This window comes from Callithrix jacchus, chromosome 15 (genome assembly GCF_049354715.1).
Source record: "Callithrix jacchus isolate 240 chromosome 15, calJac240_pri, whole genome shotgun sequence".
Taxonomy (NCBI): domain Eukaryota; kingdom Metazoa; phylum Chordata; class Mammalia; order Primates; family Cebidae; genus Callithrix; species Callithrix jacchus.
The window spans coordinates 25,136,286-25,145,931 of NC_133516.1; the positions used below are offsets into that span (position 1 = coordinate 25,136,286).

Consider the following 9,646-nt stretch of genomic DNA (forward strand, 5'->3'; position numbering starts at 1 on the left):
GGAGGCTGCTTCTCACAAGGGATGCAGGCAGGGGCCCCACTGGGCCTGCTCCTGGAGCACCGCAGCCTCAGGCCTGGGCACTCTGGCCTGCACAGCTCAGGCAAAGAGCCAGGAAGGAGAGGGTTTGAAGGAAGGACCCCATAGGCACTTGCCCGGGCTGTCAGATGAGGGGCCCCTCACGTGAGTCCTTCTCTCCCCAGCGGAAGACAAGAGCAACTCATACTTCGTGGTGGCCGTGGTGAAGCGGGACAGCTCCCATGCCTTCACCTTAGATGAGCTTCGAGGCAAGCGCTCCTGCCACGCCAGCTTTGGCAGCCCTGCGGGCTGGGATATCCCCGTGGGCGCCCTCATTCAGAGAGGCTTCATCAGGCCCAAGGACTGCGACGTCCTCACAGGTATCCCTCTTTTAGGAACGCAAACTGGGGAAGCCTTCTCTGGGATTAGCTAGAGACCGGCAACTAGTTGGGGAGGGGACCTTGTTGGAAGGTGGCTAGGCATCTGCATAAGTGCCCAGGTATCTCCACAAGGTGGGAACAGAAGCCCTTCCCATGTATTAAATCACACAACATCCATGGAAACTGGCAAGATCCTTGGGCTGACGGGCACACACCTCTGTCCTGGCTGTTAACTCAGAAAACATACCAGCACTTTTTTTCTAACCACTGACACAGGCACACGGAGGGCACCAGGGTTGGCTCCCACTCCCAGACAGCTGGACAGTTGCTCTGATTGGAACAAAATAGTGAGCTAGTGAGTTCCCTGTCCCTGAGGGAGTTCAAGTGAAGGCTGGGTGGTGATGTTTGGTGATGGGGTTCCTGTATCTAGACAACCTCTGCATCTTCCCCTTGATGAGATCCTCCAGGAGGAGATACTCCACTCAGAGCTAAGAGGGCAGCAGAGCAGACAGGTGGCCTTGTAGTGTAGGCCCAGGCGGGTGGGCAGATCTGTGGGGGAGTGGCCACCCATCTCCCTCCACACTTTCCGCTGCTGGCCCCTCCCTCATCATTGCCCTTCCCCTCCACCCCAGCGGTGAGCGAGTTCTTCAATGCTAGCTGCGTGCCTGTGAACAACGCCAAGAACTACCCTTCCTCACTCTGTGCGCTTTGTGTGGGGGACGAGCAGGGCCGAAACAAGTGTGCGGGCAACAGCCAGGAGCGATACTATGGCTACAGTGGCGCCTTCAGGTACTAGGGTGGCCTGGTGGTCTGGGGCTCTGTGCAGAGGTTGGGACCCTCCTGCCAACGCCTGCCCTGCCCTCTGTGTGGCAGGTGCCTGGTGGAGAATGCCGGTGACGTTGCCTTCGTCAGGCACACGACTGTCTTTGACAACACAAATGGTAGGTGAGGGCCAGAGCAGGGCTAAAGGTAAGTCGGGGGGACTGTCCCCATCCTCAGCACAATCCAGACACCAGATGTGCTGAGTTTGGGCCAGGCAGCAGCTCAGAGAGTCTGAGTCTAGACCGAGCCCACTGGGAAGCTGGGAGCCCCACCAGGTAAGAACAGACCTCAGATCATACATCCAGGGGTGCCGGACACATGACAGTCTTCACTGGTCTGGAATTCAAGTCCTTAATCCATCGAAATGGTAGAAACTCAATCCCAGTCCATTTGGAAAGACCCCTTCTGAGGGTATTTATGTAGTGCCAAGGTGTGAGGTGGGGGTGGCATGAGCCTCTCCACAGGGTCATGAGTTCAATCAGTGTCTGGTCTGTGTTTCTGAGCACATCACTGCCTCATGCAAGGAAATCTCTCTGCAGTCCCCAAGCCACACCGAGGCAGAGCACACCTGAAGCATCACACAGGCAGTTTTCTTCCTGGAGTCACCTCCCCAGGCTCCACCTGGGATAAAGAGCTCAGGAATGCTCTGCTCCGGAATCCCCATGCATACATGGACCCATCGTAGCATGCGGTCCTAATGTAGCATCGCTTCCCCCTATTCTTGTTCTCCGTGAAGGAATCTGTATCCGTTTTGAAGACTAGAGGCTATTTTCCTCCAACACCAAAGGCTTGTATTTTCTGCATACCCTGCCTACACCCCAGGCTTTGAAACCGCAAAGGCTGGAGGCTCAGTCTTCTCCACTGGCTCCCAACACATCTCCTTCTAGAAACTTAGCCCAGAAAGGCACAACTGTGGCCCAGTGGGGAGGGGATTGGACAACGGGAAGCGAGACTTGCAGGGGGAAAAAAAACTCAAAAAACATCAGTATTTCAACACTTGGATCTTGCCTCCTGAGGAAGTCATCAAGGTGGTAGAACCATTTGCCCTGGCAGAGCTAGGGAAGGCTCCAGGCCCTGAACCCTTCCTGTTGCCACAGCCCAGCTTCCCTGCCCAGCCTCCTACCAAGAACACCTGAACCCTCCCCCAGGAGGAGGGAGCTGTGTGCTCCTGCATGAGCCCGGTGGGCCTGCCTGGTCCCAGACCTGTGCACAGTGTGGTCTGGGATGGGGTCGGGCGGAGGGCAGGTACTGGGGAGGCTTTGGAAGATGCCCTTGCAGTGAGTCACCCACCCACCAGGACCTTCCGCTCTTTTCCCTTTTATCTTTAGCTCTCCTTGAGGCCCACCTGGGTTTCCTGGAAATGGGAGGAGGATGGACACTAAGTGAATGCTCAGAGACACAAAAATGTGATTCTGAGGGCAGCATTTTCTCAGGAAGCCCTGGGACCACCTGCTTTAGAATCACTGGGATGCTGGTTTAACATGCAAATTTCTGAGCCCCATCTGAGAGCTTTGCAGATTCTTTTGCAAGCAAGGGCCCCTGAAGCTGCCTTTTACATCCACAAGTGTTGCTACACCCTGTTCCATTTGAGAACCTCAGCCTTTAGGGGCAATCACCCACCACCTTTAGGGAGCCACCCCACCCTCAGGCTTGAGGATGTAACACATAGATGGGGTTCTCTGCCTGGGAGTGACTGACAGCCTGTTTCCTCACCTGTAAAATGAGGACAACACCTGTCCAGCATTACTGTTGTGAGGATCAAGCAATGCTTGTAAAGTGCTGGTCACATAGTAGGTCCTCCCTCCTCCCTGCTAATGGCAGCTCCTGCTAATGGCATTAACACAGCTGGGTTCTCTCACCCTGGCAATACAGCAGAGCACTTGGAGAACAGAGGGTTGGGTGCTGACCAGAGGTTGCCACCTCCCTGTAGTGAAGGACTTGGGGCACCCAGAATAGCAGCCTCTCTTTACACTTCTCCCCACTCCCCTGAACATCTCCAAATACACTGCTTTACCTCCTCAGGCCACAATTCCGAGCCCTGGGCTGATGAGCTCAGATCAGAAGACTACGAACTGCTGTGCCCCAATGGGGCCCGGGCAGAGGTGTCCCAGTTTGTAGCCTGCAACCTGGCACAGATACCACCCCATGCTGTCATGGTCCGGCCAGACACCAACATCTTCACTGTGTATGGACTGCTGGACAAGGCCCAGGTGAGCCAGGGAGGGGCTGCCTCACTGAGGGGTATGCAGCAGGGGTAAGCTAAGCCCCTGGGATGCCTCAGTCTACCTGGAACAGACCTCTAGAGAAACTAAGGAAGCGTGGGGAAAATTATGTGATTTTCACTTCCCCACGGACATCCCTCAGGAAACTCTCCCCTCTGTCTCAGATTTTCCCTTCTCAGATGGACCATTTTCACCAACATGAAACATGCTGTTATTTCTGCCATCCTTAAAGGACAAACTAACCTCTTGGTCTCACAGCCATCCTCTTGGAGCTGTAATCCCGCTCCCTTTCAAAGCAAAACTCCTCCGAAGAGTGGTCTCTGGAGTTATAGTCCTCTCCTCTGGTCTCTCTTAAGGATGGAGACTACCCCAGACAGGTTCCCAATAGGGCCCTGAAGCTGTTCTTGTCAAGGTCACAGTGACCCATGTTGCTAAAACCAGTGGCCATTTCTCAGTCTTCATTTTACTTGACCTCTCAGCAGCACTGGCCACAGCTCTACCTCTTCCAGTAAACACCTTCCCTGGCAGGCTCCCAGGTCCCCAGCCCTGCCTGGCTCTCCTCTCACCTCTCTCGCCACTCCTCAGTCTTCTTTGCTGATTCCTCCTCATCTCCCTGACCTGTTAGCCCTAGGATACAGTTCTCAGCCCTCTTCTGTCTCTCTCCACCTGACCCTTGACCTCATCCAATCCCATCTATATACAGATGGCTTCTAAATGTACATCTTTAGTCCAGACCTCAGCCCCAAACTTGCATATTTAACTACATACCTGACATTTCTACTTGTGATTCCAATAGGCATCTCAAACAAATCAAGTCCAAAGTTGGACTCTCGTTCCTCCTTCAGCCTTCCCCTCTTTAGTTAAGAGCAACTTTAGCCTTTCCATTTCCTGGGAGTCATCTTTGACTCCAGTCTTCCTCTCATGTTTTATATCCAATCCATCAGCAAATCCCATTGGCTGTGCCTTCAAAATACACCTAGAATTTAAACACAGGTTGTCTGACAATGGAGCCACTGGTTTCTAACCACTCCCCCTCCCCCAACTGACTTGAGCTGAACTTGCCTTCTCCACACCCACCAGCAGCACAGAACTGCAGAGCTGGCTGGCTCATCAGTCATGTTCCTAAACTTTAGCATTTTGAAATTATGCATGTTCCTCTCATCTTCCCCACAGAGCCCCTCTATCCCAGGAGTGCTTTACTTTGGGTCCCTGGGCTTTCCTAGAGGGTTGCTAAGTCTTCTGAAGTAGTGTGGGAGAAGAATTCTGGGTGGATGTGCATTTTTCTGGGGAGAAGGCTGACAGCTTTCATCAGATCTTCAGGAGGATCTGCGAGTCCCCTCCAAAAAGGCTGAGAACCACTTGGTTCCTTTATTCCTCCCTGATCGGTACTTAACACTTGATGTAGGCATTCATACATGTTCTCCAGAAGTCCTTTATTTATATTTGTATTCATACGTTCCCGTACTACTTCTGGTCTTTTTAGTAGCCTTTTTTTTTTTTTTTCTTTTTCTTTTTTATTTAAGATGGAGTCTCGCTCTGTCGCCCAGGCTGGAGTGCAGTGGTGTGATTTTGGCTCCCTGCAACCTCCGCCTCCTGGGTTCAAGCGATTCTCCTGCCTCAGCCTCCTGAGTAGCTGGGATTACAGGTACGTGCCACCACACCTGGCTAATTTTTGTATTTTTAGTAGAGAGGGGGTTTCGCCATGTGGTCAGGCTAGTCTCGAACTCCTGACCTCATGATCTGCCCTCCTCTGCCTCCCAAAGTGCTGGGATTACAGGCATAAGTCACAGCGCTCGGCCTTTAGTAGCTTTTTTAGGGCTGTAGCTGCAGAACGGTCATTCCAGTGATTTTGAGCAGGCAGGAGAGGGGTGCAGCATCCCTGGGCGGAGGGTCAGTGAAGACACGCCCAGCTCACCTGTTATTCTGTGACTGATTGCAGAACACAAGTCTCTCTCGAAATTCTTTAGGTTTGTGGGAAGGAAATCTGTAAGCTAGAGTGAGAAACCCTTCCGGAAAAGGCCGAGAAATGCTGAGCAGGCCTAGCAGAACCCTCAGGAATCCCACCCACACCATCCCCCATTTCTGGGTCTTTCTTCCTGGACGTCTCAGGACTCAGTCCTGCATCCAGGAGCTGGAGCGCTGCGGTGCTTCTGAATCCCTCTTCCAGTGGCACCTTGTGTCCCCACGCCCCCTTCGGTGATAGAGGCAGATCAGTTGTCAAGCTTACAACTTCCAATCAGAGTCGTGGGGTCCTGAAATGAATTGCTCTTTGGGTCGCTGTATGTAAAGCAATTTGCAGCAAGTGGCACCTGGGCGGGTGACCCTGCGTGAGCCCAGGTGAGAAGCAGGTCTGCTTGTGGTGCTTCCAGGATCTGTTTGGAGATGACTACAATAAGAATGGGTTCAAAATGTTCGACTCCTCCAACTATCATGGCCAAGACCTGCTTTTCAAGGATGCCACAGTCCGGGCGGTGCCTGTTGGGGAGAAAACCACCTACCGCGACTGGCTGGGGCTGGACTATGTGGCAGCACTGGAAGGGATGCTGTCTCAGCAGTGCTCGGGCGCAGGTAGGACAGGCCCGCCCTGCTGCCTCCCTGGTGCCATTCAGACCCCTTCACCCCAGAACCTTGAGGGAGTTGGGGGGTGGGGATGCTGCGGGTCCGGGGAGCCGGGTGGAGGCCCCGTTCACAGCAGTCCAGGTGGGGTGTCCCGGGACACTGCAGTCCAGGAGGGCAGGAGCCCGGCCGAGTCTCCCAGACAGACGTGGGTGATGAGTGTAAACGCTCAAAACAGCGGTGCAGGGAGGATCTGAGACCAGGCGGAAATCTGCATGTGGTGGAATTTTGGAAGGAATGAATATAAAGGCAGCAAGGGAAAGAGGCATTGCAATCGAATAGAAAAGTGGGAGGCTGGGGCGAGGTCAGTCCAGAGAGATAGCCGCCCCCTCCCACTAGGGTCGGTGCCTCAGGCAGCCACCGCGGCCCGGGCTTTGGGGCCTGACCTCCCGCGTTCGTCCCCAGCGGCCTCGGCCTCCGGGGCGCCCCTGCTCCCGCTGCTGTTGCCCGTCCTTGCCGCCCGCCTGCTCGCGCCCGCCCTCTGAGGCTCGGTCGCCCCGCCAGAGCCCGCGCCCTCGGAGACCCGCCGCGCCCCAGAGCTCCAGGAGCCGCGAATTCCGCCTGGGGAGTTTCCGCGGCTGCTTCCCGCTGGAATCCAGAAGGAATCTCGGAAAGGCCCGGCCCGGCGCGGGCGGGAACAGGCGCCTCCCTGGGAGCCCCCCCGCCCACGGGCTCCACCTGGCGCTGCTACCTGAGGCGCCGCCCCCGTGCCCGCGCGGCCCTTCCCGCCAACCGCCGCCTCCCGCCACCTGGAGCCGCCTGGGCCGCGCCGGAGGAGGCTGGTTGCCCAGGAAACCGCTAAGCCCGGGCTTCCCGCCGCCCGAGGGGCCCGCCAGCCTCCTCCCCGCAGCCATGCGCCCCCGTGCGCGAGGCCTCCTGGGGACGCGGTGGCCACTGAGGCACCTACACCCGGAGGCTGCAGCCAGGCCCTCCGAGGAGGCCCAGCCGCGGGCGCCATCCGGACCCAGCTCGTGGGACAGAGGCCCCTGCTGGCGGGGGAGGGACGGAGAGAGGGAGGCCGGACCAGGGCGACTGGGAGAAACCCACCAGGGACCCCCCGCCCCCAGTTCCTCGGAGAGAAGCCTTCGCCAGTGGGACCTTGTGGAGGGCGAGAGCTCCAGTCCCTCCGACCGCCGGTGCGCTGGGAGGGAGGCAGGCCTTGGGGCATCTCTGTGTGCTCTGCCAGGTCCCCCACAGCGGCCGCGCCAGCGCCATCCCGAGCCAGCTGCGTCCACGGAACCCCCTCCTGAGTCTCCTCTTGGGCTCAGCCTCGGGCTCTCGCCTCCCCTACCTCCATGGGTGCCCACCGCCCGCACCCACGTCCCAAGCCTGGCAGCAGCAGCCGCCCCAGCCTGAAGGGATCCTGAGGCGACCCAGGCCGCGGGCTCCTGAGACCCTCTGAAGGGTTGGGCGTGGGGAGACGCCATTCTTGTCAGAGGAGCCAGCTGCCCTGCACCTACTGGGCCCGGGACCACTTACTCCAGAGGCCCCTACTGGGCCTGGGGACCACCCGCTCCCCATTCCCGCGCCTGCGGGAGGCAACAGAAAGAGCCTGGACAGGGCCTGTCTCTACTCCATTTTGCCACAGTTGTCTGAGAAGCCAGAAAAAGTTTTCAGAACTGCCAGCCCTTAAAAAAAAACAAAAAAGGAAGAGAAGAAATGGGAGCAAGCAGCCCTCGTCAGCAGACTGGGAGCGGCGTGGGCCCAGAGCTATTTGCATTCCGGTCTGCGGGGGCTCAGGGATGCTGATGACAGGCCTGGTTCCTGGTGGCTCGCCCCCACCTGTGGGCGTCGGGAAGGATCCTTCCATGTCTCAGCAGCAGAGGAGGCCCTGGCAGCGTCCTGGCTGTAGCCATGCAGTCCCAAGGAGTCCCGGTCATCTTCACCCCACTGGGAGGGGCCACAAGGACCTGGCCCTCTGCCAGCAAGCTTTGTCCCCTCTTGCTGTAGGGAGCCAGTGATTCTCCTCCGACCTGATGATTGCTTGGTTTTTTTCAAAAGGGGGATTTGGGCGGTGAGAAGTGTATTTCTGGTGGCTACTCCAGGCTCGCGTGCTGTGAGCCATTGAAGGTGTGGCCTGCTTGAGTGCTATGTAAGTAACTGGATTGTCAGGTGGCACTAGGGGGCCACTGCTGTGTCAGTGCTAATGAAAGATGTTGGTTTGTTTCTAAAATAAAGCCAAACAACCCTCCACGTGCAGAGGCTTGGATCCTGATAGAAACTTCCTGCTGCTGATTTGTTTTGTTTTGTTAGGTTCTCAAAGACCTACCTGCTCCACCCAGAAAGGCAGATTCCATTCTCCCAGAGCCAGTCAGGGACCCCTCTCATCCTCGAGTCAGTGAGGCTCCCAGTGCCCTTCTTCAGCCTGGACTGGTTCTCTGGCCCTTGCAGGGCCTCAGCTGTCCTGGCACATTCCAGCTGCCTCCACCCCATCTGTCTCTGAGGTGTCTGCCCTCTGGGGATGGGTGCAGAGGAGGGTGCAAACTTCTCTGCTGCCCCTTACCCCATACCTCCAAAATAAGCTGCCCACCTCTTTTCTCTGGCAAGCTTGCTGCTAACTCACTAGAGGGTGAGGCGTGGGGAGCTGATCTCCAAGAGACCCTACAGTGGGTGCTCTCTGGTATGTACTGAGGTGTAGGTGGGCCTGTCTGGTCTTGATCAGTGCTCTGTCCTCCCTCGGGAAGGAGAATTTTCTCTGCCTCCCTCTCATGGCTCCTACCCTTCACTTGGCCCCCATGCCACCCTCCCCACTGTGGCCATCTCCCAGAGCCAGGTCTTGCCCACCACTGCACATGGACCATTTCCCATGAAGTTGGCGCAATTATCACAAAGCCAGGCAATTCCTAGGGACCTGGATAGCCAAATTGACAGACCTTGTCTCTGCATCACATGGCCCAGTCTCAGCTGCAGTCACTCCAGCTTGCCTCATGCTGCGACTTCCCCACCCTGAACCTTTGGAAAAGGAAAGATAACCTTTGGGCACCTTAGCTCCTCATCTGAAAAACACACAGAGTACAATCACCGGCCTGGTGAGGCGGTTGGGAAGATCAAGTCCAAGATGCAAAACACTCCGCACAGTGCTTGGCACCCGGTGGGTGCAGGAAGATGTTCATTGTCACTACTGACATTACTCCAGAGTCTGTTTTCTTGTCTCCAAATTCCTGGGAGAGACCATCTGATTAGCCCAATGTGCGTCAGGTGTCTACTACTGGGCCAGTCAGCACAGGCCAGAAGCAGGGTGTATAGCTGACACGTGGCCACGGAGGCCCCAGAGAAAGGAAATAAAATCCTTGTGAGTCAGGCAGCCATTCCCCAGCACTTCCCTGGCTACCAGGTCTGTTGTGGGGACTATTTGCCATTTGTTGAGCAAATATTTACTGATACCTACAGTCAGTACCATACCCAGATCTAAGCAAGAGGGACCCTAGTCCTTGGTTTTGTGCTTTCAAGCAATGCTTTTCAGACCTTGATGTGCACATGAATTGCCTGGGGATCTGGTTAAAATGCAGATTCTGGTTCAGAAGGCATGGCATGAGTGAGGCTGAGAGTCTGCAGTTCTAACTCCCAGTTGGTGCCCGCGCTGGTGGTCCA

At 56.3% G+C, this 9,646-nt stretch overlaps 1 protein-coding gene across 4 annotated transcripts in view; it reads left to right on the plus strand.

Moving 5' to 3' along the window:
• Positions 1-8,276, plus strand: part of MELTF (melanotransferrin) — a 28,407-nt gene extending 20,131 nt beyond the window's left edge. For 2 of the 4 annotated variants that reach the window (XM_002758220.6, XM_078350581.1), the window contains 6 exons: positions 201-395; positions 1,028-1,184; positions 1,269-1,336; positions 3,240-3,427; positions 5,809-6,007; positions 6,461-8,276. In XM_002758220.6, coding sequence (XP_002758266.4) covers positions 201-395; positions 1,028-1,184; positions 1,269-1,336; positions 3,240-3,427; positions 5,809-6,007; positions 6,461-6,540 — 887 coding nt within the window. In that variant the 3' untranslated portion in view covers positions 6,541-8,276. Of the gene's footprint in view, positions 1-200; positions 396-1,027; positions 1,185-1,268; positions 1,337-3,239; positions 3,428-5,808; positions 6,376-6,460 lie in introns of those variants that run through there. The other 2 variants (XM_035274963.3, XM_035274962.3) reach the window with 2 other exon arrangements.
• Positions 8,277-9,646: the final 1,370 nt, after the last annotated feature.